The sequence below is a fragment of the Salmo salar genome, chromosome 22 (assembly GCF_965601325.2).
Source record: "Salmo salar chromosome 22, fSalSal1, whole genome shotgun sequence".
In the NCBI taxonomy this organism is placed as follows: domain Eukaryota; kingdom Metazoa; phylum Chordata; class Actinopteri; order Salmoniformes; family Salmonidae; genus Salmo; species Salmo salar.
This window is the reverse complement of record NC_138312.1, coordinates 37,881,244-37,909,004: the sequence shown is the minus strand read 5'-3', so window position 1 is coordinate 37,909,004 and position 27,761 is coordinate 37,881,244. Positions and strand designations below refer to the sequence as shown.

General features: G+C 43.3%; 3 protein-coding genes across 10 annotated transcripts in view; all 3 read right to left on the bottom strand.

The window, feature by feature from the left end:
- Positions 1 to 6,930, bottom strand: part of LOC106586881 (transforming acidic coiled-coil-containing protein 1) — a 64,732-nt gene extending 57,802 nt beyond the window's left edge. The window contains exon 1 of the mRNA XM_045705456.2: positions 6,717 to 6,930. The gene's annotated coding sequence lies outside the window, so the exon portion shown is untranslated. The remainder of the gene's footprint in view (positions 1 to 6,716) is intronic.
- A 3,939-nt stretch (positions 6,931 to 10,869) lies between these two features.
- On the bottom strand, positions 10,870 to 19,297 carry LOC106583313 (triacylglycerol hydrolase DDHD2). 5 transcript variants are annotated; one of them, XM_014167362.3, is made up of 18 exons: positions 18,933 to 19,297; positions 18,571 to 18,651; positions 18,252 to 18,406; positions 17,533 to 17,735; positions 16,656 to 16,748; positions 16,403 to 16,520; positions 14,613 to 14,702; positions 14,355 to 14,496; positions 14,034 to 14,242; positions 13,824 to 13,885; positions 13,583 to 13,711; positions 13,394 to 13,483; positions 12,861 to 13,016; positions 12,421 to 12,576; positions 12,213 to 12,318; positions 11,826 to 11,984; positions 11,310 to 11,469; positions 10,870 to 11,226 (listed from the first exon to the last, which is right to left on the bottom strand). In XM_014167362.3, the coding sequence occupies exons 3-18, from the start codon at positions 18,385 to 18,387 to the stop codon at positions 11,160 to 11,162; spliced, it is 2,076 nt and encodes a 691-aa protein (XP_014022837.1). In that variant the 5' UTR covers positions 18,388 to 18,406; positions 18,571 to 18,651; positions 18,933 to 19,297; the 3' UTR covers positions 10,870 to 11,159. The 5 variants fall into 5 exon arrangements, with proteins under 5 accessions (XP_014022837.1, XP_014022835.1, XP_045561213.1 ...); XM_014167360.3 differs by having other exon boundaries at positions 11,811 to 11,984; positions 18,575 to 18,651; positions 18,933 to 19,296; XM_045705257.2 differs by having other exon boundaries at positions 11,811 to 11,984; positions 18,933 to 19,295.
- Positions 19,298 to 19,862: 565 nt separating this feature from the next.
- On the bottom strand, positions 19,863 to 27,459 carry ppc1b (Phosphatidic acid phosphatase type 2 domain-containing protein 1B). Of its 4 annotated transcripts, none has more exons than XM_014167347.3 (8): positions 27,243 to 27,459; positions 26,078 to 26,197; positions 24,838 to 24,946; positions 24,450 to 24,540; positions 23,330 to 23,518; positions 22,969 to 23,139; positions 20,572 to 20,758; positions 19,863 to 20,114 (listed from the first exon to the last, which is right to left on the bottom strand). In XM_014167347.3, the coding sequence occupies exons 2-8, from the start codon at positions 26,146 to 26,148 to the stop codon at positions 20,048 to 20,050; spliced, it is 885 nt and encodes a 294-aa protein (XP_014022822.1). In that variant the 5' UTR covers positions 26,149 to 26,197; positions 27,243 to 27,459; the 3' UTR covers positions 19,863 to 20,047. The 4 variants fall into 4 exon arrangements, with proteins under 4 accessions (XP_014022822.1, XP_014022823.1, XP_082823432.1 ...); XM_014167348.3 differs by having other exon boundaries at positions 27,126 to 27,426; XM_082967306.1 differs by having other exon boundaries at positions 19,863 to 20,758.
- Positions 27,460 to 27,761: the final 302 nt, after the last annotated feature.

The following is a 27,761-nucleotide window of genomic DNA, read 5'->3' as shown; positions in this document are numbered from 1 at the left end:
GAGGAGATCATCGCCGTTCAAGGGAGCAGATGGAGGCAGCAAGAGAGGAACGGCGACGATACGATGATTTAGAACAACAACGGAAGCACGAGAGGCAGCTCTGCAAAAAAATTTTGGGGTTGGCACACGGGGAGATTGGCGGAGTCAGGGTTTAGACCTGAGCCAACTCACCGTGCTTACCGTGGGGAGCATGTGACCGGTCAGGCACCGTGTTATGCGGCGATACGCACCGTATCTCCAGTGCGCATTCACAGCCTGGTGCGCTCGTTGCCGGCTCCCCGCATTTGCCGGGCTAGAGTGGGCATTCAGCCAGGACGGGTTGTGCAGCTCAGCGCTCCTGGTCTCCAGTACGTCTCCTCGGTCCAGGATATCCTGCGCCGGCTCTACGCACTGTGTCGCCAGTGCGCCTTCACAGCCCAGTGCATCCTGTGCCAGCTCCCCGCACTTGCCGGGCTAAAGTGAGTATCCAGCCAGGACGGGTTGCGCCAGCTCTACGCTCCAGACCTCCAGTGCGCCTCCATGGTCCAGTATATCCTGCACCGGTTCTACGCACCAGGTCTCCAGTGCGCCTCCACAGCCCAGTGTGTCCTGTGCCTGCACCTCGCACTCTTCCTGAAGTGCGTGTCCCCAGTCAGGTATGTCCTGTGCCTGCTCCCCACACTCACCCTGAGGTGCGTGTCACCAGTCTGGTGCCACCTGTCCCGGCTCCACACACCAGGCCTTCAGTGCGCCTTCCCAGTCCAGAGCTTCCGGCAACAGTTCCCAGTCCAGAGCTTCCGGCGACAGTTCCCAGTCCAGAGCTTCCGGCGACAGTTCCCAGTCCAGAGCTTCCGGCGACAGTTCCCAGTCCAGAGCTTCCAGCGACAGTTCCCAGTCCGGAACCTCCTGAGACGGTCCACAGTCCGGAACCTCACGGTCCACAGTCCGGAGCCTCCAGCGACGGTCTGCGGTCCGGAGCCTCCAGCGGGGGATACCAGTCCGGAACCTTCTGCGGCGATCTACGGTCCGGAGTTCCTGGCGACGATCTACGATCCATGGTCCGGAGTCCCCGGCGACGATCCATGGTCTGGTTCCTCTGGCGACGATCCACAGTCCGGTTCCTCCAGCGACGATCCACAGTCCATAGCTTCCAGCGACGATCCTTGAACCAGAGTCGCCACCGATAATGGCGGACCCGCGAGCGGGGTCTACGTCCCGCACCGGAGCCGCCACCGAGGCTAGATGCCCACCCAGACCCTCCCCTATAGAGTCAGGTTTTGTGGCCGGAGTCCGCACCTTTGGGGGGGTACTGTCACGCCCTGACCTTAGATGTTTTTATTCTCTATTTTTGGTTAGGTCAGGGTGTGGTTCCCAAGCAGAGGCAGCTGTTTATCATTGTCTCTGATTGGGGATCATATTTAGGCAGTTTTTTCCCACCTGTTGTTTGTGGGATCTTATTTTGAGTTAGTGCATGTTGCACCTCTGTCGTCACGGTTTGTTATTTTGTTTATAGTTTATTGTATGTCTTGCGAAGTTTCACATATTAATAAAGATGTGGAACGATACTCACGCTGCGCCTTGGTCCTTCTCTACAAACAATCGTGACATTTTGAGCCTGTAATCGAACCCACAAATGCTGATGCTCTAGATACTCAACTAGTCTAAAGAAGGCCAGTTTTATTGCTTCTTTAATCAGGACAACAGTTTTCAGCTGTGCTAACATAATTGCAAAAGGGTTTTCTAATGATCAATTAGCCTTTTAAAATGATAAACTTGGATTAGCTAACACAACGTGCCATTGGAACACAGGAGTGATGGTTGCTGATAATGGGCCTCTGTACGCCTATGTAGATATTACATTAAAAATCTGCCATTTCCAGCTACAATAGTCATTTACAACATTAACAATGTCTACACTGTATTTCTGATCAATTTGATGTTATTTAAATGGGCAAAAAAATTGCTTTTCTTTCAAAAACAAGGACATTTTATGTGACCACAAACTTTTGAACGGTAGTGTACATTACCTAGCCAAGTCTACTATAGACACTACTGATAACAGACAAGAAGAAAAAATGCTTCTTTATTGAACAATAATAGCATCATGGTAGGAGTCCTACCTGTCTGTGCTGTTCGTGTTCACAATACTAATCGCAAAGATAGCCTTTTAACCGACGCCTTTTAGCCGACGCCTTGGCATTGTCACATCGCCACCTTTCAAAGAGGATCATTCTTCCTTGATCATTTTCACATCATGCTCAGTTACATGTTTAAGAACATCAAATCAGACACGGCTTGAAATTCATTTGCTTAAACTTTGTACCCTTCCATACTTTTGAAAAACGATTTAGCACATTTTTATTTTGCTGTAATCTGTTACAAACAGTGGCATGAAACAGGTTGAAAACAAAGACTAGGTATGCACAGCATGACCTCTACTGGTAGACTGAGAGAAATGGCATTGCTGGTAGTCTACAGGTTTAGTCCCTGAGAGGCACTCAATAGTTTCCACTTTAGGCATGACATGATTTCCCAGAGTTTGCCATAAAGATCTTGGACAGGACTTTCCATCATAATTACAAAACTTTTTAATAATTTATAGTGTACTTGCTTTTTGGCTTTTTAAATGTTAATAGTTGAGTCCCCTACTCATGCAGTAGGCCCCATTGCCATAATGGGACTAATGATGACCACTGAGATAGATAAATGTGACCATGTTAAAGCGATCCAAATGTTTCAATGTGTTTTGATGGGTAAGTTACTAGGCAACCTCACACACAGACCAGACACATCTGGTGTAGGCCTTCAGTATATCCTAGCCAGCAACAGTGACAGTGCAGTCTTACTCAGCGTTGGGTTTCCATTGAAATCCAGGGGACCATGAGGAATATGGGGATGAGAAACAGCACAGTGTTGAGTCAACATCTCCCCTTCACTTCCTACTCAACAAATGATAACTCATCCACTCCAGTGCACCCAAACGGCTAGGGGAAACACTTAAAGACAAACTCCAAGAGTCCCTTCCACAACCACAAGTCTTTAAATGGCAGGGTCATGGAGTGTCTGAGAATCTCTCCCTGTAACTATTCTCTAATACTGCCTGCTGACATATTCCAATGGTTATTTTCTAATACTTATCACATAATACATTGTTTTCTCCCTAGTGTTACTCAGAATGGTATAGGTCTCATAAGCTCAATATAAATGGATTGAATTCAATTGATTTCAATTCAGAACATTTGTGCTAGCAGCCATGGATGTCTTCAACTCCCAGGAAAACTGGGAGAAAACTGGGGGAACTTGCATTCCAGTGCCCCAAATGGGAATATTCTGGGAATTTATTTATATTCCCAGAAACTGCAACTTGCTTCCCCTCCAAATGTTAAAAAGCATACTGGAGGAAAGGATCCAAGATCCCGCCCTCTGCCCTCCTTCCCCAATGAGCTTTGAGAGGAATTTAGAAAATAAGGATGGTCGAAGAAAATATTTGACGGCTAGTAACATTTTCATACCCAACCATATGTTGGCTGCTCCCACCCCTTTAACCCCCACTTCCTGTTCAGTTGAGCCTCAGCCTCAGCCTGGGGTGTGTCTGAGAATGATCTCATCTTCCTTCCATCTCCAAGGGCCTCGGGAGTGTCAAAAACACAACAGTACATGATACAATGTGCCTGCCTGCAAGCTTGAGGGAACCAGTAAGCCAAAATGGAGAGTTTATAATTAAGCAATAAAACTCGAGGAGGTGTGAGATATGGCCAATATACCACGGCTACGAGCTGTTCTTAGACACGACACAATGCGGAGTGCCGGGACACAGCCCTAAGTGTCACGGTTGTCGTAGCATGAAGGAGCGGACCAAAGCGCAGCGTGTGTATCGTTCCACATTTTCTTTATTAAACTGTGAAACTATGCAATACATACAAATAAACTGAATGAACAAAACAACAAACCGTGACGAAGCGTTACAACATACACTTACTCAAAAACAATCTCCCACAAACTCAGGTGGGAAAAACAACTACTTAAGTATGATCTCCAATTAGAGACAACGATGACCAGCTGCCTCTAATTGGAGATCATCCCAAAAAAAGCCCAACATAAAAATACAAAAACTAGAACATAACAACATAGAAAATCTAAACTAGAAAATAAAACCTGTCACGCCCTGACCTACTCTACCATAGAAAATAACAGCTTTCTAAGGTCAGGACGTGACACTTAGTCATGGTATATTGGCCATATACCACAAACCCCCAGGGTGCCTTATTGCTATTATAAACTGGTTACCAACGTAATTAGAGCAATAAAAATAAATGTTTTGTCATACCTATGTTATACGATCTGATATACCACGACTGTCAGCCAATCAGCATTCGGGGCTCGAACCACCCAGTTTATAAGAGTTCTTCACTCATATCAATTCAATCATAATATAACTTAAAGAAAACACATGGAAGGTAATGAACTTTCCAGCATACAGGCTGTCAGTATTTGACCCTCTTTCTGAGCTGTTCTCTTTCTGGGGTTAACACTGTGTTTGTGTGCTGTGAAGTGGGAGTTCCACTGGAACAGACGTCAATTCAATGTCTATTCTATATTGGTTCAACATAATTTCATTGAAATGATGTGGAAACAACATTGATTCAACCACTGTGTGCCCAGTGGGGTGTGTGCGTGCGTGCGTGCTTGGTCAGCATGTGTGTGTGTGTGTGTGCTTGGGTGAGGGTATGTGTGTGTGTGTGCGCGCGTGTATATTCGTGGATGTGGATGTATAGGCCCGGTATTTTAAGCCACGATTGGCACCCTGGTCATTTCAGACAGACTTTACATTGCCTTATGTATAAAGCTGTGTGTGTGCTGTTGAACCTTGGCTTATCTTGGCTACTGGAACTTGGGTCTTTGGTCAACATGTGGAAAATCTGTGGAAAGAATTTCCTCTTGTTGGACAACAACCACAATCAATCGATTGATCAATCAATCAATGTGAGAATCACATTCTGAGAAAGGCAAATGCACTGTTGTGTGTATATGTGTGCGTGCCTGTGTGTGTGCGTGTGTATACTCAAAGGTGAGGTTTAAAACCCCTCTACATACTTTACATAGTCTGCAATTGTCACTCTATTCTCCAGTCCTCTCACTAGGCCTCCTACTTCAGAGAACCTCAAGTTACCTCACCTTACATTCAGTCAGATGGCTTTTCTTTACTAGCAGGTTTACTAGAAGCTGTGTAGCCTGCCTGTTAGCCTAGAATTCAATCAAACCCGCACCGCAGAAGCCCAAGCTGTTGTACTCAAACATGAACTAACAGTGTTATGTAAATAATGGGCTGCCCCCACAAAAACCGGGTTCAGACATTTTTATTTTACAACTTTCCAATTTTCATCCAAATAAGGGAAGGCCTTTTGGTTAATCAGTGCATGGATAAAGTATCCTGTGGTTTAATAAGTCTTAAACATGAACACATCACAAAGATGAGGTAGAAAAGTCAAGTCGTAAACAACAGGCTTAGAGGCATGAACATGTATAAACTAGTAGTGCTCACACAAGATCAAAGACACTGGCTGTGGCGTTACCTCAGCTGGATGTTTCCTAGAGCTTATAAAAAAGTGTATAACTTTGCCACATTCCCACACTGTAAGAATAAAAGTCATGAGAAAAATGAACGCTTTAATATTAATCCTCTCTTGCTAGAAACCCCCTGTCCAGACAGATAATGGAGAGCATTGGTAAATGAGGAATTACATTCAAGTAGAATGGATAAACTACAAAGAAAGATAATTCAGTAGTAGAAAATGTTTTCCTCTCATAGAATCTCCTTCCTTGAGGACTAACCCTAACCCTAGCCTATATATTATAGAAAAATATATAGGCATGTGAAAAGGTCATGGGATGCATTTGCTCCATTGAGTCCCCTATGTGGTTACACTTTACTTGAACTCTGTCATAAGGTCTACATAAAAGTGTTATAATCATGAGACAACAGATTAACAGTCAAGACTAGCCTAATGGTGTGATCTTATGCTAACTGACTTCACATAGTCATAATAGCCTGCCGTTATGAAATGAATACAACACTATATCTATCATCATAACCAATAAACTATAGGACCTGTGTTAGTCCAAGTTTCATTCACAGGAAACTTCGTGAACAGATGAGACTATGGCTTCAAATCATGTTTTAAAAAGTAATTACTCTCATGGAATGTTACTCTTTAAATACAGATATTTTGATGATGATAGGCTACAGTCTTTGGTGTCTACACATCGGCTAGAGTGTGACTTTTAACATGCATGTTTCTTCTTCAACCAAGACATTGCCAAAATCATAGACATCCTGTTCTAATTCCTAATTCTATGGCCATAATAACATACGCCTATGATGTTGTGCTAAATTGAGTTCAGAATCACTTTTTAAAACAAAACTCTACTTTAAAATGTAATATAATTAATATTCCAAATTAATAACCTCATCTTACAATTTTGTAGATGCCATCACGATATAAAACTATACCCTGATCTACTTTCTTCAGACCCGGCCTCCACTCCATTGCGAGTTTTTTTTTAAATAACTGCGTTGTCGAGAAGGAATCTGCAAGTAAGCATTTTCTTTGACGATGTATATGATGCATATCCCGTACATACGACTAATAAAACATGGAAAACATTTTTTTACAGGCAAGAACAGTCAACACAGAACTGGCAATTATAGTCTACAGTCCAAAAGTTAAATGTCCTACTTTTCCAGTGAACTTTCCGGATAAATCAGCTATCCAATTTTCCAAAAACGTCAAAGATGGTGTTATGAAGTTATTTTCTTCACTATGAAAACGTTCCTTGCAGAGCACGATGTGAGTGGCAGTCCCAATGCGCATTCTTCTAAGAGAACTCCTGTTTGTAATATATGGTGTATATTACGCGCGGATAAATGGGAAATGAACTTTCCGGTGCCAATATGCCAGGAATGTGACTTAAAGAAACACTTAATGTTCGAAATGTATCTTACAAATACGAACACAATGTTCACCTCTCTTTGGAGTAAAAGGCTAAATAGGCGACAGAGTGGCATGAAGTCTACTGTAGTAATTTGATAAGCCTATTATTGGCTGCTGCAGACAGTCAAATCCTTGCAGGCTTTACGTCTGTTATTCATCATTTACTAAAAGTGTATATATATATATATATACTGCTCAAAAAAATAAAGGGAACACTTAAACAACACAATGTAACTCCAAGTCAATCACACTTCTGTGAAATCAAACTGTCCACTTAGGAAGCAACACTGATTGACAATACATTTCACATGCTGTTGTGCAAATGGAATAGACAACAGGTGGAAATTATAGGCAATAAGCAAGACACCCCCAATAAAGGAGTGGTTCTGCAGGTGAAGACCACAGACCACTTCTCAGTTCCTATGCTTTCTGGCTGATGTTTTGGTCACTTTTGAATGCTGGCGGTGCTTTCACTCTAGTGGTAGCATGAGACGGAGTCTACAACCCACACAAGTGGCTCAGGTAGTGCAGCTCATCCAGGATGGCACATCAATGCAAGCTGTGGCAAGAAGGTTTGCTGTGTCTGTCAGCGTAGTGTCCAGAGCATGGAGGCGCTACCAGGAGACAGGCCAGTACATCAGGAGACGTGGAGGAGGCCGTAGGAGGGCAACAACCCAGCAGCAGGACCGCTACCTCCGCCTTTGTGCAAGGAGGAGCAGGAGGAGCACTGCCAGAGCCCTGCAAAATGACCTCCAGCAGGCCACAAATGTGCATGTTTCTGCTCAAACGGTCAGAAACAGACTCCATGAGGGTGGTATGAGGGCCCGACGTCCACAGGTGGGGGTTGTGCTTACAGCCCAACACCGTGCAGGACGTTTGGCATTTGCCAGAGAACACCAAGATTGGCAAATTCGCCACTGGCGCCCTGTGTTCTTCACAGATGAAAGCAGGTTCACACTGAGCACGTGACAGACGTGACAGAGTCTGGAGACGCCATGGAGAACGTTCTGCTGCCTGCAACATTCTCCAGCATGACCGGTTTGGCGGTGGGTCAGTCATGGTGTGGGGTGGCATTTCTTTGGGGGGCCGCACAGCCCTCCATGTGCTCGCCAGAGGTAGCCTGACTGCAATTAGGTACCGAGATGAGATCCTCAGACCCCTTGTGAGACCATATGCTGGTGCGGTTGGCCCTGGGTTCCTCCTAATGCAAGACAATGCTAGACCTCATGTGGCTGGAGTGTGTCAGCAGTTCCTGCAAGAGGAAGGCATTGATACTATGGACTGGCCCGCCCGTTCCCCAGACCTGAATCCCATTGAGCACATCTGGGACATCATGTCTCGCTCCATCCACCAACGCCACGTTGCACCACAGACTGTCCAGGAGTTGGCGGATGCTTTAGTCCAGGTCTGAGAGGAGATCCCTCAGGAGACCATCCGCTACCTCATCAGGAGCATGCCCAGGCGTTGTAGGGAGGCCATACAGGGACGTGGAGGCCACACACACTACTGAGCCTCATTTTGACTTGTTTTATGGACATTACATCAAAGTTGGATCAGCCTGTAATGTGGTTTTCCACTTTAATTTTGAGTGTGACTCCAAATTCAGACCTCCATGGGTTGATAAACTGGATTTCCATTGATTTATTTTTGTGTGATTTTGTTGTCAGCACATTCAACTATGTAAAGAAAAAAGTATTTAATAAGATTATTTCTTTCATTCAGATCTAGGATGTGTTGTTTAAGTCTTCCCTTTATTTTTCTGAGCAGTGTATATATATATATATATATATATATATATATATATATATATACACAGTACCAGTCAAAAGTTTGGGCACACCTACTCATTCAAAGGTTTTTCTTTTTTTTAAACAATTTTCTACATTGTAGAATAATAGTGAAGACATCACAACTATGAAATAACACATATGGAATCATGTAGTAACCAAAAAAAGTGCTAAACAAATCTAAATATATTTTAGATTCTTCAAAGTAGCCACCCTTTGCCTTGACAGCTTTGCACACTCTTGGCATTCTCTCAACCAATTCTAAATAAATCACTGACAGTGTCACCAGAAAAGCACCCACACACCATCACACCTCCTCCTCCATGCTTCACAGTGGGAACCACACATGCAGGGATCATCCGTTCACCTACTCTGTGTCTCCCAAGACAAGGCAGTTGGAACCAAAAATCTAATATTTGGACTCATCAGACCAAAGGACAGGTTTACACCAGTCTAATGTCCATTGCTTGTGTTTCCTGGCCCAAGCAAGTCTCTTCTTCTTATTGATGTCCTTTAGTAGTGGTTTCTTTGCAGCAATTCGACCATGAAGGCCTGATTCACACAGTCTCCTCTGAAGAGTTGATGTTGAGATGTGTCTGTTACTTGAACTCTGTGAAGCATTTATTTGGGCTGCAATTTCTGCAGCTGGTAACTCTAATGAACTTATCATCTGCAGCAGAGGTAACTCTGGGTCTTCCTTTCCTGTGGCGGTTGTAATGAACACGAGGGGAGACAGAGAGCTGGTTTCAACACAGGGCGCAGCAGATGTTTATTGCAAAGGACCACAGGAGGAGGCAGGTAGCTGGGTCCAGGGGCAGGCAGAAAGTCATACACAGGGTGTCCAAAAGAGCAACAGTACAGGCAGGGAAAAGTCTAGTAATGTAGTCTGGGAGATCAGGCAATAGGTAGATAACAGGAAATCTGATAGGCTAAAGTACAGGCAGGGAATAAGCAAAAGGCATCATTAGTGAGGCAGGCAAAAACTATCATACACTGGAGGCGTAAATCATGGGGAAAAACAAAGTTCCGAAAGACTTGTGTCACAAAACAAACAATACCTCACAGTGATGGGGTGCAAAGAACTGAACTAAATAGTGTGTGATAATGACATACAGGTGTGTGAACAGGTGATTAGAATTCAGGTGATTGGGATCTGGAGAGTGAGCTGCGTTCAGGGGATCTAGGTGTTTGAGTGTGTGAGCTGGAAAGTGGGCTGGAAAGTGAGCTGCGTTCAGGGGATCTACGTGTTTCAGGGTGTGAGTTGGAAGCAGACGTTACAGCGGTCCTCATGAGAGCCAGTTTCATCATAGCCCTTGATGGTTTTTGCGACTGCACTTGAAGAAACTTGAAAAGTTCTTGAAATTTTCCGAATTGACTGACCTTCATGTCTTAAAGTAATGATGGACTGCTGATTCTCTTTGCTTATTTGAGCTGTTCTTGACATAATATGGACTTGGGCTTTTACCAAATAGTGCTATCTTCTGTATACCACCCTTACCTTGTCACAACACAACTGATTGGCTCAAACGCATTAAGAAGGAATGAAATTCCACAAATGTACTTTTAACAAGGCACACCTGTTAATTGAAATGCATTCCAGGTGACTACTTCATGAAGCTGGTTGAGAAAATGCCAAGAGTGTGCAAAGCTGTCATCAAGTTAAAGGGTGGCTACTTTGAAGAATCTCAAATATAAAATATATTTTGATTTGTTTAACACTTTTTTGGTTACTACATGATTCCATATGTGTTATTTCATAGTTGTGATGTCTTCCCTATTATTCTACACCGTAGAAAATAGTAAAAATAAAGAAAAACCCTTGAATGAGTAGGTGTGTCCAAACTTATGACTGGTACTGTATATATACACAGTATATATACGCAGGCAGGCAGGCACACACGCTCGCACACACACACACACACACACACACACACACACACACACACACACACACACACACACACACACACACACACACACACACACACACACACACACACACACACACACACACACACACACACACACACACACACACACACACACACACACACACACACATATGGTGGTAAATTGCTGTATAGGCCTATATCATTTTAAAAAAGTGTGAATAATGAGAATAACACCTTTAATGAAGAGTTAGTCACATTTTCCATGTTTGTAAACAAACTACAATGAGCCCAAAATCAAAGTACATTTAAAATGCATTCTAATGCGAACGGTGCATCAAATCACAATTTATTTAAAGTGCATTTAACAAAAGCCTCAATACACTAAACCATTTTTTATAATGAAATCAAACAAATGTGATGCATACTGTAGCATGCTTCCAGAGTCTCCTGTATTACAAGCATTATACACAACTCATAAGCTCCATCATTTACATTGACATTTGGAGATGCTAGAGAAGAATTCCCTTCCCCTCATAGATTTCCCTCAAAAGCAGCAGCACAGTATCCTCGGAATCCCTGAAACACAAAAGAAAACATGTGATACCGCAGAAAGCTAAAGAAAACATGTAAGATACCAACCCTTACTCAGTTGTTCTTACCAGTAGCAGAGATGGCTCTGAATGGCAAACAGATACTCGTTGAAGCTCTCTAGGGGTTTCTCCTGAAGGACGTAATCAAACCGACGTCCGCCATTCAACATTCCAACACTGATATTCCTCATCTCTGTAGGTGAGACTGTACCATTTGGGGCCCCACTACCTGGAAAAGAGTATTGAGGGAACATTCAGGTAACACAGTTCAAAGTTTATTGTCCCCAGAGGGAAATTTGGTTGCAGACAGGGGTAACATGATAAAAATACACATAGTACATACAAAAAACATGCCACACAAAGAACATATTACACATAAATGTAACCATATTTACATCATGTTACATTACGTTGATCTTAAAGGGTACCTGTGTAGTTACACTATAATTACTACATTAAAAACAGTGACATTTGTTTTTTAGACTATGAAGAATAAAGTAATGCATGTATGTCAAAACATTACACATGGTTCCTAATGAATGAATGAATTAAATGAATTAAATGACTTACACACTGGTCTCTCACCTTCTGACTCCTGAGGTGGCAGTGCAGCTGTGGTTCCTACCCCGGCCACCAGGGGTAGTGTGTTGACAGGTAGCATGGTGAGGGTCTGCCACACACCACGGACAGTACTGATGGAGAGCAGTAGATCTGAGCTGACTCGCTTCAAACTGTCTTTCAGCTCTGAGGGACACAATATCAACACAGGGTCACTGCATGGGATGGTGGAGGAAAGCTTTCACACTGTCACTGGATAAAAACAATGTCTTCATTGAAGGGCAGTGTTTGTACATTATCAGACAGGTCAGAGCTTTAGCAATGCTCCCTAAGGGTCCTAACAAAAAGCTCATGACATATTTCTTGAAATGTTTCTGTAACGTCCAGATCAAAGCTTTATGTCTCAGGTCTCACCAAGATGCATCCTCTTCCTGCCCTTGTGATGTGGGATCAGTATGGGGGGCAAGTCCACCTCTGGAAACACCACCATGGGCTCAATCCTACAGGCCACCGGGTCAAACTGCATCGAAGAAGAACACATAGTCAGGTCGTTATGAATATTCATGACTTAGATGAACTTCAGCCCCATTAAATATTCATAACGTATGATCCATAAACATACTGGATGGAAGATGTTGTAGAAGCTTTTGCAGGTGGGGAGGCTGTATTTGGGGTCGATCCTCTTCAGGCCGCGCACAGTGAGGAACATTCCTATAGGAGAGCCCAAGGCAAAGAAGGCCTGTGGCTGGAAGGCCAGCTGAGGGTACACGATGGACACCTGGGAAGGAAAGGAAGGGGTTAATGGTTAATAGTAATTCAGTATGCGCCATATGTACATTCAGCATTTTCTGTAACTAAGGATGGATATCAAAATGTACCAACATTTTCAAATGAAATTAAACATTTAATTGAAGTAGATTTTCAGTTGTATTAGTTGGGCCTCATGCTAACTGCGTTAAGACACTATTAAGACATTCCATCATTGTGATTGGAGGACAGGGAGGGAGACAGAGAAAATTCCTGTGTACATGTAACAGAATGCTGTCACTGTTGTTTGTTTACCTGGCCAATGCCAACGTCAAAGTACTTGTAATCCACTGGGCTGGTGGAGGGGGTGCCTGAAAGGAGGGTCGGGTGTTCTTGGACATGGGAATACACACCGGCAATGCCGGGGATGCCAGGAACAGGGTGTGAAGTTCCTGTCCTGGATTCCTGCTGCTGGGCCAAAGGAGAGAGCGAGAGAGAGAGGAGCTCCAATAACAATCTCAACAATGAGCCTACATCACAAATGGCATCCTATTCCCTACATAGTGCACTTCTTTTGATCAGGACCCAAGTAGTGCCCTATGTAAGGAAAATTGTATTTTTTGGGACACAACCTGAAACTATCAGGCTGCTACTTCCAGCTTCCAGCCTTTTACAAACAGTTAGGATGGAATATTGTCATGGCCGAGACAGACAGGAAGCTATGCACAATGGATCCAATAGACTGGAATGTTAGATCAAAGATTTTGAACACTGGGGAATAATTTCACATGGTGTTTATGTGCAATGACTGAATCCATTTGGATGTGAATGAGAGATAGGTCATATACCCCTCTCCATCTCTTCAACAAGTACATGATCTTCTTGCGAGGCCCCAAGGGTATTCCCAAGTCCTTGAAGAATGTCTCTGAACACAGCCCCTAGTGAATAGATAGATGACACAAACAGTCGTTAGACAGTCACACACACACATATATACACACACACACACATATGCATACACACACGCACATGCTTACCAGTGATTCTAAGTCCATCTGCTCCTTTGTAAGCATTTGGACATACTTGCCCAATCCAAAGTTCCTAAGTGTGTCCTCAAAGCTCTCAAAGTCTAATGGGGTTGCTTCACTTGGACTGCTGACGCTACTCTGAAGCACAAGACATATAGGATTAACATCAAGCTAATTAGAATAAAAATGCTGGTGGTTGTGGCCATGACCAAAATGGAGTTGTACATTTTGGCAGTAGCCTGTTACTTACTCCATTTTCATCTGTGTTCCTTCTTTCTTGATTTGTCAGAAGGTCAAAGAGGATCAGAGAACCTAGAAAAGTCATATAAATAAAGAATACAACTTACTATAATGGTTATCAATTCTAGCCTTGTCTAAATAAAGACTAAATAGAGAGAGAGAGAGAGGAAAAAGTTAGGAGTGGCTTTAAAACGTTAGGAGAGGTCCATGAGGTACTGACCCAGACTGTGTCCAGCCAGTGACACTGCCCCGGTGAATTGTGGGTGTCGCTGGAGGAAGACTTGGTGGAGGCGGTTGATCTCTGAGGCCACAGTGTCTATGATGGTCTGGCAGTATGTGGGGCTGTTGTAGAAGAACAGGTCCAACACCGTGCTGTTGCTGAACTGACGCAGACGACTGATGCTGGGCAGGGTGATTCTCTGGATATCGCTGTATGGAGGGTGGGTTGAGTGTCAAAGTGTGTTTTTAAGAGAGAGAGAGAAGAAGAGAGAGAGAAAGAGAGAATGAGCGCGAGAGAGAGTGTGTGTGTCCAAGACCTTACTCGTCCACCCCAGTGGCATCACCATGTAGCACCCGGTGCCAGTCGACTGGCAGGAACTCAACACGGCCCATGCGGGTCCCATCTTGACTCTGCTTGAAGTGACTGCTCAGTAGGCTGAGAGAGGCACCCCGGAAATCATTCACTACATGGGGGAGAGAGGGCCAAAAGAGAGAAGGGAGGGCATTCATTAATTTAGCTGTATTTCTATGAAAAAATCTGAAGGCCGGTAAAGGGTTAAGAATCAAAGGTTCTACACACCACACTGAATGACCCCACGCAGCTGGATGTCACAGGTTGGTCCAATGCCATGCACCATGAACACAAGGTGGTCCACTTGGTCAGGTTCTCCTGAAAACCCAACACAAATAATGTACAGGGCCTTCGGAAAGTATTCAGACCCCTTGACTTTTTCCACATTTTGTTATGTTACAGCCTTATTCTAAAATGGGTTAAATATTACATTTTCCTCAGCAATCTACACACAATACCTCTTTTTGCAAATGTATTACAAATAAAAAACAGAAACACTTTATTTACGTAAGTATTCAGACCCTTTGCTATGAGACTCAAAATTGAGCTCAGGTGGATATTAAATCATTGGAATCCACCTGTGATAAATTCCATTGATTGGACATGATTTGGAAAGGCACACACCTGTCTATATAAGGTCCCACAGTTGACAGTGTATGTCAGAGCAAAAACCAAGCCATGAGGTCGAAGGAATTGTCCGTAGAGCTCCGAGACAGAATTGAGTTGAGGCACAGATCTGGGGAAGGGTAAATGTCTGCAGCATTGAAGCTCCCCAAGAACACAGTGGCCTCCATCAATCTTAAATGGAAGAAATTTGGAACCACCAAAACCCTTCCTAGAGTTGGCCGCCTGGCCAAACTGAGCAATCAGAGGAGAAGGGCCTTGATCAGGGAGGGGACCAAGAACCCTATGGTCACTCTGACAGAGCTCTAGAGTTCCTCTGTGGAGATGGGAGAACCGTCCAGAAGGACAAACATCTCTGCAGCACTCCACCAATCAGGCCTTTATGGTAGAGTGGCCATACGGAAGCCACTCCTCAGTAAAAGGCACATGACAGCCCACTTGGAGTTTGCCAAAAGGCACCTAAAGACTCTCGGACCATGAGAAACAAGATTCCTGGCACATCCCTACGGTGAAGCATGGTGGTGGCAGCATCATGCTGTGGGGATGTTTTTCAAAGGCAGGGACTGGGAGACTAGTCAGGATTGAGGGAAAGATGAATGGAGCAAAGTCCAGAGAGATCCTTGATGAAAACCTGCTCCAGAGCGCTCAGGACCTCAGACTGGGGCGAAGGTTCACCTTTCAACAGGACAACAACCCTAAGCACACAGCCAAGACAACGCAGGAGTGGCTTCACGACAAGTCTCTGAATGTCCTTGAGTGGACACGCTCCGCATCCAACCTGACAGAGCTTGAGAGGATCTGCAGAGAGGAATTTGAGAAACTCTCCAAATACAGGTGTGCCAAGCTTGTAGCGTCATACCCAAGAAGACTTGAGGCTGTAATCGCTGCCAAAGGTGCTTCAACAAAGTACTGAGTAAAGGGTCTGAATACTTATGTAAATGTGATATTTACGTATTTTTTATATTTTTTATATACATTTGCTAACATTTCTAGAAACCTGTTATTGCTTTGTCATTATGGGGTATCGTGTGTAGATTGATAAGAAAAACAACAACATTTTAAGCAATTTTAGAATAAGGTTGTAACGTAACAAAATGTGGAAAAGGTCAGGGGGTCTGAATACTTTCTGAATACACTGCATACTGTGTAAGGAATTGTCATTTGTCATGTAATTATCAACATGTACTGTAAATTATCCTCGAATGAATAAGAGGTTCTAAAAACCTGAGATCTCCGTACACAATGCAGTATCTGTTGTTCAGGCCAATTACCAGTACTGTTGGCATTTAATACACATGGTAGTACAGTACAGGAGCGACCATCTTACACAGAGCTGTAGAAATTAAAGCCCTCAGTGAAGAGGGGAGGCCTGGCTCATACATTTGAGGGCTTACCTTCAGGTAACTCTACTCTAATACCCTCCAGCCCCCTCTTGACCGTCCTGGGTTGACTCTGCTCAGAGGGGAGGCTTATCCAGTCCTTCAAGGGGATTGTCTGTTGCTGTGTCATAAGCTATCGGAGACAGAGCAAGGTCGATAAACTCTTGAGTTACATAAGTTCTATTTTACAGCGCAATATTGGCCTGGTCTTTACAGACAAACAGTATACTACAGGGGGCTAATTGTAATTATGAATGGGGAGTCATACCGTAGGGCTGTGCAACACCACCGTTTCTCCAGTGGGGAATTCTATCTTCTTCTTCTTCCAGTCATTCAGCTTCACTGCCATCATGTAGGCCTCCTGAATACAGTGATACAAATGTAACGGACTGGGGTTCGAACCCGCGTCTCCTGCCCTCCAGGCATTAGCTCGGGTAGTTAGCGCAAGTCTTGGTGCGTGCAGTTGACTCGGGTTGAAATCCAGTCAGTCATACTATGTTGTTGACAATGTTATCAAGGTTTGATAAATTGACAGATTAACTAACAAGGTCATTACCAATCTGCTGTAACGGCTGTCGTTGGGAATGGATGACCAAAATGCAAGCGGGATGTGGATACTCATCTTTAATGATAAAGAATAACGCAAACACGGAAAACAATAAACAAGAACGACTCACGACAGGCTAACAGGCTATACATAAAAATAATAGCAGTGCTAGCGCAACAACCCACAAACCCAAGTGAAAAACACACACCTAATATATGACTCCCAATCAGGAACAACGATAACCAGCTGTCCCTGATCGGGAGCCACACAGACCAACATAGAAACATACAACCCAGAACAAATATACACAGACATCTTCTGCCACGTCCTGACCAAAATACTACACAACTACACCCTCTGCTGGTCAGGACGTGACATCTGCAGTATACCTCTTCAGACTGTAGAAATAAGTAAATACTGGCCCCACAATACTAAGGTACTAAGATAAACAGCAAGGTAACAGGGAAGATATATCACTTTGTAATGACGTGTGAATCTGATATGGCAGCCTATTCCCTATATACAGTAGAGCATTACTTTTGACCAGGGCCCTGTGTACTATATAGGCACCAGGGTGCCATTAAAGACTGTGTCCTACCTCCAGGACTAGGCTGGTGTCCTCTGGGTAAGGGGTGTAGGAGATGTCCTTGTCTCCTTTGTGGAACCAGGAGCAGCGCCTTACCTCCAAGGGGGGCTGCTCCCAGTACACCGCAAAGCACCTCCTCTCCTTCAGCCTCACGTCGAAACGCCTCCCTTCTGTGGCTACCACCACCTCCACTTCTCCCTCCCCACTGGTCTCCCCTGTTAGGAGCAAACCAACAATTATGAGGATATCATTATAATCATCTTTATCATTGCTGTTATCATCAGGGATCACTTCATTCAACTGGAATTAAGGGTTATCTGGACAAATAATATTTACATTAAATTCAACTCAAAATTGTGAGTAACTACAATGTGTTACCATTCTACTACCAGGCTATTACCACTTTATTCCATGATCTAATGTAAAGTGCTACCATTATCTTAATAAGGCTCTATTGCATGAACAATGGTTCACTCAGAAGTAGGATTGAGTTATATTCTTGTTTCGGGGTACTACATCACATACATTGTGGTATAGAGTGGTAACAATACAAGAACAATGTCTTTAACTGTATACCGGTATGTTTTTAACTGTATACTTGACATTTTAAATGATTTCCCTCTGTATAAATAAACTCATTCATGAACATTTAATGTGTATTACATGTGTATTAGTGTAATGTGTATTGTATTAAATGTGTATTTGTAAAAGTGTGATGAATAGTCTCATGCCATGTTTGTGTGTCTCCTCCAGCCGTAGAGAATCCTCTCTGCTGAATGGGATCCAGGAGCTTCTACAGTCCACTGGATTCTGGCAGTGGAACCAATGGTGCTGCACCGGCTCATATACACCTGTCACACCTTCCATGGCAGATAGATCAGTGAAGCTATGTGAGAGTGGGAGTAAATAGAATATATTAGAATAGAGTAGGACAGAAAATAATATAAAATAATTAAATAGATTTCTTAGATTTTCCCCATAGGGGACTTCCATATTTTTTGTCTGCTTTTAAAGAACAGAACGACATGAATAAATGAAAAACAAGCTCACCTACTGTCTGACTACTGTATGAAGACAGAGGTGTAATTTGATAGGCTGAGGTTGGTCACCCAGTAAGCTTTAACATGCTACCTGTGAGGCACAAACATAATTCTAGTATTTACACATTCATCTGGTGCTAGGGTTCAGGGAAAATATCATTGTTTTAGATGCTATAGAGGAACTGACATCTGGATCTTTAGTATCTATGGATAGATTGTGCATACCATCTCACAACATAATGGGAAGGTTTGTTTACCTTGGAACTCGACACTTAACCATGGTGCTGGGAGTGAATATAGTAATTCATCACTTATACTATTACAACTAACATTCTTTGAAGTAGAGAGCAGACATCAGAAATAGCTACATACCTTCAATGTACAGCTAATGTTACAGTATGTCTCTATGAAATATGGCAGTTCCTCCTGAGTGGATCTCTAGGATCTCTCTCTCTGTTGAAAGTTGCAAATAGTCTTCCTTAGAATATATAAAAATCCCAAACCATTTAGATATTGTTAAACGCAAAAAGACACAAAGGTTTGTTGAGGTTTCCAACAGGGTGGACTTTCCTCTGAAACACTTTACTTGTCGCAAGCAGGTCCCAACACTCATATGTTCTGAATGACATCACAGGTTTAGTGATTCAGTAGTAAGATCAAAGGTCAATTCCCATGACGATAGAGAGATGTGTAGCAACACAACAGTAAACCTGTAGGCTATAAATCACTGGCAAAATCCTACAGAAATTACAAAAATCTTAACTCAATAATAATACTTAGCTAATAGGATTCCAAGCATTGAGTGGGGAATGGGAACATCTGCAAAGCTTTACAACTATTGTTTAATTATATTTAGTGTGTGTGTGTCACCCTTGACAATTCAGTCAGGCCATATCTACACTTCTATCTCAACAGATCTAGAACAGACTGAAGTGTAAAGGCTACTTGGCAACTGAATAGGCTAGATGTCAGTCTGTGTTCTGCTTCTCCTACATAAGACACAATGTTCCAGCTGTTAACTAGTGGAGGCTGGCTCATAATAATGGCTGGAACGGCATCAAATACATTGAAAACATGTTTGACACCATTCCACCAATTCCGCTCCAGTCATTACCACAAGCCCATCCTCCACAATTAAGGTGCCACCACCCTCCTGTGCTGTTAACATACTGTGCTGTAGAACATAAACCACATGGACGACTGGCTTCAGCGAAAGCATGGGTGAAGTTCCCTACTTAACAGAAACTGTAGAAAACCATATTGACATTTGACAATGTAAAGAAAGTCTGCTGAATCCGTACATTCCCTGGTAACAAACTTTATTGGCACAGTATTGTAAACAACGTACTATACATACAGTATTTGTAAGTGCATTAAAAAAGGAGACATCCAATTTTGGCATCTTAAGTGATCAAGAAAGACTCCATATGATTCATGAATTTTCTCATTCGATTTGGATTACTCTTAGATTTGTAAAACCGAGAGTGCTAGCATGTTCCCTTACTTGTGATCCAACGTAACCGTGGAGGTCCTTTCACTTCTATACAATTGGTCCTTCAAAGATTAGAAACATTGATATTAGCATGACAGCCTGGGAATGCAACCCTGTTTTTACAGTAGTACTGTTTATCTTCTTGGAATAGACCAACAGAGAGCACTGATTGAGTGAGGAGCAGACTATTTGGTACCGCTCCTCTCCAACTAAAGTTGTTTGTTTTTCCACAGTGGAGGTCTGGATCTGCAATCATAAGGCTGATGGTCTAGGATCAGGTCCCCCCTGTCCATATAATCTTATTAATCATGATTTGAAAGTAAAATGAGAGGTAGCGTCCCAATAACCTCTCCTTTCTCCCAAAGTGTGCACTTGTTCACTTCCCTTCATGGATTTGAAACACATACACCAATCCAATGCTTTTACATTTGTGGGAATTATTACACGAGTGCACACTACAGGAAGAAGGAGAGATTATGGGGATGCACCCAGTACAGAAGCAGGCCTGGGGCTCCTTACAGAGGCAGAAGGTATCCTGAGTTGGCCTGCTGGGCCTGCTGCTCCTGCTGCTTGCGCTCCTGTGCTGCCGGGACTACTTCCCTGTGCAGCAGGGGCCTGTGGCTGTCTGAGTCACTGAGAGACGGGTAGTGCTGCCAGTAGCCCAGACAGGCAAACACCAACCCCAGCAGAGAGCCCACCAGGACATCTGGAGAACAAAAATATTAGAATTATGTTCAGTTTACATTTATATTTCAGCAATTTAGCGCAATGTGAAGTTCATTAATGAATAATCTGTAACCAGCCAATATAATTGTAATTTGTCACACTTGAAACAGGGGTTGTGTTGATAGTGGTGGGCATTATTTTGAAAATAAAGACATCAAAAGTTGATCAGGGCTTGTGAAAGCCAATGACAAAGCCTGAAGGTCAAAGCAAAGCCAGTCGCCATGCCGGATAAGGCAACACTTTATCAATAGGCCCATTACAGTGAGAATGTAACGGGGTCAACCTTCTACTGTAACATGAGATAATATTATTATTACTACTAATTATCAAGAAGGGGTAATAAGGGTTGTACACAAACGTACATGATGCAACTCTGACATATACAGTGCATAAATCTCGACACAATACCCCATAATGACAAAGCGAAAACAGGTTTTTAGAAAAGTTAGCTAATTTATTAAAAATTAAAAACAGAAATACCTTATTTACATAAGTATTCAGACCCTTTGCTATGAGACTCGAAATTAAGCTCAGGTGCATCCTGTTTCCATTGATCATCTTTGAGATGTTTCTACAACTTGATTGGAGTCCACCTGTGATAAATTACATTGATTGGACATCATTTGGAAATGCACACACCTGTCTATATAAAAGGTCCCACAGTTGACGGTGCATGTCAGAGCAAAAACCAAGCCATGAGGTCTAAGGAATTGTCTGTAGAGCTCCGAGACAAGATTGTGTCAAGGCACAGATCTGGGGAAGGGTACCAAAAAATTGCTTCAGCATTGAAGGTGCCCAAGAACACAGTGGCCTCCATCATTTTTAAATGGAAGAAGTTTGGAACCACCAAGATTCTTCCTAGAGCTGGCCGCCCAGCCAAACTGAGCAATCGGGGGAAAAGGGCGTTGGTCAGGGAGGTCACTCTGACAGCGCTCCAGAGTTCCTCTGTGGAAATGGGAGAACCTTCCAGAAGGACAACCATCTCTGCAGCACTCCCGCAATCAGGTCTTTATGATAGAGTGGCCAGACGGAAGCCACTCCTCAGTAAATGGCACATGACAGGACACTTGGACTTTGCCAAAAGGCACGTAAAGGACTCAAACCATGAGAAACAAGATTCTCTGGTCTGATGAAACCAAGATTGAACACTTTGGCCTGAATGCCAAGCATTGGGTCCGGAGGAAACCTGGCACTGTCCCTTCGGTGAAGCATGGCAGCATCATGCTGTGGGATGTTTTTCAAAGGCAGGGACTGGGAGACTAGTGAGGATCGAGGGAAAGATGAACAGAGAAAAGTAGAGAGAGAGATGCTTTATGAAAACCTGCTCCAGAGCGCTCAGGACCTCAGAATGGGGTGAAGGTTTACCTTCCAACAGGACAACAACCCTAAGCACACAGCCAAGACAACACAGGAGTGGCTTCGGGACAAGTCTCTGAATGTCCTTGAGGGACCCAGCCGGAGCCCGGATTTGAACCAGATCGACCATCTCTGGAGAGACCTGAAAATAGCCGTGCAGCGACGCTCCCCATCCAAACTGACAGAGCTTGAGAGGATCTGCAGAGAAGAATGGGAGAAACTCCCTAAATACAGGTGTGCCAAGCTTGTAGCGTCATACCCAAGTAGACTCGAGGTTATAATCACTGCCAAAGGTGCTTCAATAAAGTACTGAGTAAAGGGTCTGCATACTTATGTAAATGTGATTTCAGTTGTTTTTTTGATACATTTGCAAACATTTCTAAAAACCTGTTTTTGCTTAGTCATTATGGGGTATTGTGTGTAGATTGAGGGAAAAAAACGATTTAATCAATTTTAGAATAAGGCTGTAACGTAACAAAATATGGAAAAAGTCAAGGGATCTGAATACTTTCCGAAGGCACTGTATATACACATTAAGCTTCAAAAGTATTGGGACAATGACACATTTTGTTGTTGGGGAACTATGTACAAAAAGTAATTCCTAAACTGTACCCTAAAATTAAAGCTGACAGTCTGCACTACCTCATAATCATTGTATCATTTCAAATCCAAAGAGCTGGAGTACAGAGCCAAAACAAAAACAATGTGTCACTGTCCCAATACTTTTGGAGCTCACTGTATATTTATGTTCCAATTGTTACCAAACCCTTTAGTTCCACACTTCAATCAAAACTCTTTTAGTTTCTGCCGAGCGTTAGCTATCAAGCTGTCTACCTTGCCAGTGATGCTTGTAGTCGCAGGTCCTGGACATGGCGATGAGGATGGCAAAGAGGAGAGGGGCGAGGAAGGCACAGAGTCGCCAGGCTTTGCCCCGTCCTGCTGGACTAAAGCAGTGCAGCTTCCCCGCCACATACAGAGCAGTGAAGCCCAGACCAGCAAAGGCAACTGAGAAGGCAGCACAGAGAGAAAGGTCAAGGTCTTGGATATGTACAGTATAATGTAGTTAGCTGACCTAAAGAACGGTTTGTGACATAAAAGTGTTGCGTTAGTTGTCATCAACTGGCGCCAGCTGTCATGAGTGTTACTGGTAAAGTGTGTGTGTGCATGCGTGCATGGACTTTAGGTCTGCTCTCACATGAGGAGTGTCCGCTAGGGAAGCTCTTCCTCCCCTCGTCCACGGTGTCGGGGTCTCCACTGCATCGCAGCTCCGTGTTCATCTGACCATCAGGGAAACAGCGGTAGAAGAAATCTGGCCGCGGCCTGCCCACTGCCAGTTTGATAGCATTGGTGAAAACCCCATTGAGTACCAAAGTCAACGTCACAGCTGAAGGAAAGACAGAGACATCTTTCGTATTCTGTAGTATGACGTGACAATATTTGACATGTAAGTCAAGCAGAAAGAGACTCTTGTTTGGCCTATGTGGTCCAGCGGTTACAGCCACTGACCACTGTTCGTCTCCGACCCACTGCCCTTTCCCTCCCCTATCTCCCACGTCTTTCCAACACTTTACTATCTCTTCAAATTAGTCCATAAGATATGAAAGGATTGGGACTGCCTCACTCATTAAAAATATATATTTTTTTAAATGTGTCTTGTACTTCATACTGTGTTGCTCATCATGAGTCAAAACATCTTCATGGGTTATCTACAGTAAAAGTAGATATGAGATTTTCATGTAAAAGCAAGCTTATCTTAGTTCTTAAAAATGTCAATAATTTGTGAAACAATTTATTGCCTTGAAAGTTGTCTATGGCTGCGTTTAGACAGGCAGGCCAATTCTGATATTTTTTCACTAATTGTTTGACCAATCAGATCAGCTCTGAAAAATTACTGAAAAAAATATCAAGATGCATCCGGTTTTCAGGGGAAATGGAAAGAGTGCCTTTTGACACGACTTCCACTTTTGGACGTTAACAAGGTGACGCTCCATCTCAACTCCTCCTCCACATTTACTGGATTGGTTAAACAGTGCAGAAGAGAACCTCCCCTGACAGTTGTTTTTTTCTCATCAGGACCAGAAAGAAAGAAACGCAGCTTAGGCATTTATTTTACGCCTGCTATGTTAGGTTACCCTAACCCTAGTCTCAACCACAACCCTAACTCTAGCTTCGTGTCCACATCCCGGTTAAACCTTTACCCTCAACCGTAGTTAATTAAACTGTTATCTTGCATTAAAGGGGAGTCCAAATCCATTGAGTTTGCCTACAGCTACTTTGCAGAAAGGAGGGGTTTCTGAGCGTGACACTGTACCTACCCAGAGAGGCCTCCTTAATGTCCCTCTTCTCTGTCTTGTTCAGGAAGGCAAACAACATGATGACAGCCATAGGGGTGAAAAGTGCTATGCTCTGCAAGACAGAGGGAAAGGAAAAAACAGTTGTATGTGTGCATGAAGATTACTCAATCCAATTTGTTCTGATAATCATTTTGATATTGAAACCAGACTGTCTTTTGACAAAATGCAGACCCAAAAGAGCAAGCCTACAAGGCGACAGTGACAATAGGAAAAACTCCACTTGGAGAGGAAGAGACCCTGTTAGGAACCAGACCATTGAGAAGAAGTTCATTTTCTTTGGCTGGCTGTTGTAAATACGTTATTATGGAGGTTAGTTATGCAGACTGTCATTAGTAGTACTGGTACTTACAAACATGAGTTTGGTAGGAACGAGGTCATTCTCCACATGGTGGAACTTGTAGAGCCACATCTCCTCTGGCTGGATCTCACGAGAGAAAGGAGGTAGCACCTCCGTCACACTAAAAGGACAGAGAGAATCATTGGCAGCTGTTCTATTATTACATAAGGAAACAGCTCCAATATACTCCTATGGTGATTGATTGTCATAGGACTTGTAAAGACAGCACAAACAGATCTGGTACCAGGCTGGGCAACAGCACCTATACACATGGATCTAAAGTTCCTGTAAGCCTACTGTTAGGAATCGTTGATTTGCTTAGGTGTGGGGAAATTATGGATGCAAAGACAAGGCGAAGACGTCTGAAATTTTCAAAGGTTTGATAGGCAGAACTTGTGCACAAGTGAGATCGGTACGATACTCAGAGGAGTTCACAACAATCTGACCCTCAAGGCCAGAAAGCTACTTAAATACTTGTTACATTTGTATTTATCAGTGATCACCATTAGCTGCTGTCAAGGCAGCAGCCACTCTTCCCGGGGTCCAAACACATTCATGCACATCAGACAAAAAAATGTAACAGTACATCATCTAACATTATTACACCACTACATATCTACAGCACAAAATGTATAGTACCACCATACAACAATAGTACAATATACGTGTGTAGAGTGCATGTGTGTGTGTGCGTATGCATGTGTGTCTCTTCACAGTCCGCATTGTTCCATAAGGAGTCCTTTTATCTGTTTTTAAATCTGATTTACTGCTTGCATGAGTTACTTGATGTGGAATAGAGTTCCATGTAGTCATGGCTCTATGTAGTACTGTGCGTTTCCTGGAGTCTGTTCTGGACTTGAGGACTGTGAAGAGACCCCTGGTGGCATGTCTTGTGGAGTACTGTATGCATGGGTGTCTAAGCTGTGTGCTCGTCGTTTGAAAAGACAGCTCGGTGCCATCAGCATGTCAATACCTCTCACACAGACAAGTAGTGATGCAATCAATCTCTCCTCTACTTTGACCCAGTAGTGATGCAGTCAATCTCTCCTCTACTTTGACCCAGGAGAGATTGACATGCATGTCATTGATGTTAGCTCTCTGTGTACATTTAAAAGCCAGCCTATCTCTGTTCATTCTCCAAGACCCTGGGCCCTGGTCAAAACATTAATCAAGGTTGTTGTCCAGACCACTTGAGTCAGAGTGAATCATATATTTGATACTCCATCTCTATCATTAAAAACCGCCAACTTACCAGAACACTGCAAACAACAGTAGACGGGTCAATACGTCAAAGACGAAACAGTCATTTAGACTCCTCCTCATCTTCTAGCCTAGCTTGTCATCAAACTAGCCCAGGGGTTCTGCTTAGGGCCTAAAGGACAGGAGGAAAATGGAGACATGTCATAAACTATAGAAGAGTTGGATGATTCAGGAGGGCCCAACTTTGAAAGTCCTTTTGTCAGACTACAACATAGTTATTAAAAGTCTGACGGACATTTTATCAGTGAGTCAGTGAGTGAGTAAATGAGTGAGTGAGCGAGTGTCATCATGGCATGTCGCTGCCTGTATGATGCAAAGAAGTACATTCCTAAATGCATCAATGGATAAACATTGTTTTCAATTTGTTAAACAGCTACTGAAGCCACCGCCATGCATTGCTAGTGTAACCGATGTGAAATGGCTAGTTAGTTAGCGGTGGTGTGCGCGAATAGCGATTCATTCGGGTGAAGTCACTCGCTCTGAGACCTGAAGTAGTTGTTCCCCTTGCTCTGCAAGGGCTGTGGCTTTTGTGGCGCGATGGGTAACGATGCTTCGTGGGTGTCAGTTGTTGATGTGTGCAAGCCCAGGTTGGGGCGAGGAGAGGGACGGTGTACTGTTACACTATCACCAAACGGTCAGTGCTATCCGGCTTCCTTGGGACGTCCCTACCCTAACCTCTTACCATTTTAAAGGGACGTTCCAAAGATCCCGGATTGCAAGGACCACCACCAAACAAAGTGGCATCAGTCTTCACTTTCTTCAAATTAGCAGACTACTAAATTAGGCCTAAATAATGCTATACCATGCATAACATAACCCTGGGCAACAGGCAGAGAGAGCAGTTGAACATTAAAGCTGTATAAGGACCCAATGTAAACATGACACGTAGCCTACTGATACAGCACGGCATGTATGAGTAAACTGCGTAATTCGGCCAAAATCCAATTATTTGGCTCTTCAAAGTTCAGGCGGACAGCCAAATATATGAGTTACGGTGGTTTATGCATCGGATTACAGAGTAATGTTCATAGGATACTTACCAGCATGCCACAATCACATCTGTCTGGATACTAGCTTGTACATCCGCAAACACGATACAGTAGGATTCACCGGTTCTATCCCCACTCCCTTGTTTTTACGCGGTATAGTATACAGACCTTTGAGCGCATCAAAGTATTCCAATCTTCGTCGGCTGTTGAACTGTTCCGGTAAAAGATGGAAAGAAAAACCATATCAAACTGCTGTAGTCATGGTTTCACTAATATTGTTGCGCCGACCAGGTAACTCTGGTACGACTTGCTATGCAAGGGATCATTATGAAACTGACTGAATGCGGAAGACAATACAATCCTTGCCTGTCACTACATTAGAGTGACATCTAGAGGAATAGGCTACACACCTCATCAGGCCTGAGTTGTACCAATTTGGTACACAAATGAAATGAAATGGCATAATCAGAGGTGAATTTTCAGGTAGCCTACATACGTTTTTGTATCAATCTTCATTGTTTGTAATGGACAATTTCTGATTTCTGGAATAAATGTCAATGTATTTGTCTTTCTTGAACGTGTGATGTAGGCTACACAAATTACTGTTTGAGGCCCTAGAGGGCATTAACAATCTGTCACATAATAAAAAAAAATCCCCATCAAAATCCGTCAGTTTAAGATAGAGAT

What these genes read in the sequence shown, in the direction of transcription:
- LOC106583313 (XM_014167360.3), bottom strand. Translation starts at nt 18,387, where the DNA reads ATGGAAGGTGTGACAGGTGTATATGAGCCGGTGCAGCACCATTGGTTC. An exon ending in ACTGGCTGGACACAGTCTGG is followed by an intron (nt 13,886 to 14,033) that starts GTCAGTACCTCA and finishes TGACTTTTCTAG; the next exon opens with GTTCTCTGATCCTCTTTGAC. An exon ending in CAGGAAGAGGATGCATCTTG is followed by an intron (nt 11,985 to 12,212) that starts GTGAGACCTGAG and finishes TGTGTCCCTCAG; the next exon opens with AGCTGAAAGACAGTTTGAAG.
- ppc1b (XM_014167347.3), bottom strand. Translation starts at nt 26,148, where the DNA reads ATGAGGAGGAGTCTAAATGACTGTTTCGTCTTTGACGTATTGACCCGT. An exon ending in CCCTAGCGGACACTCCTCAT is followed by an intron (nt 23,140 to 23,329) that starts GTGAGAGCAGAC and finishes CTGCCTTCTCAG; the next exon opens with TTGCCTTTGCTGGTCTGGGC. An exon ending in TCAGGATACCTTCTGCCTCT is followed by an intron (nt 20,115 to 20,571) that starts GTAAGGAGCCCC and finishes TAATCTTTGAAG; the next exon opens with GACCAATTGTATAGAAGTGA.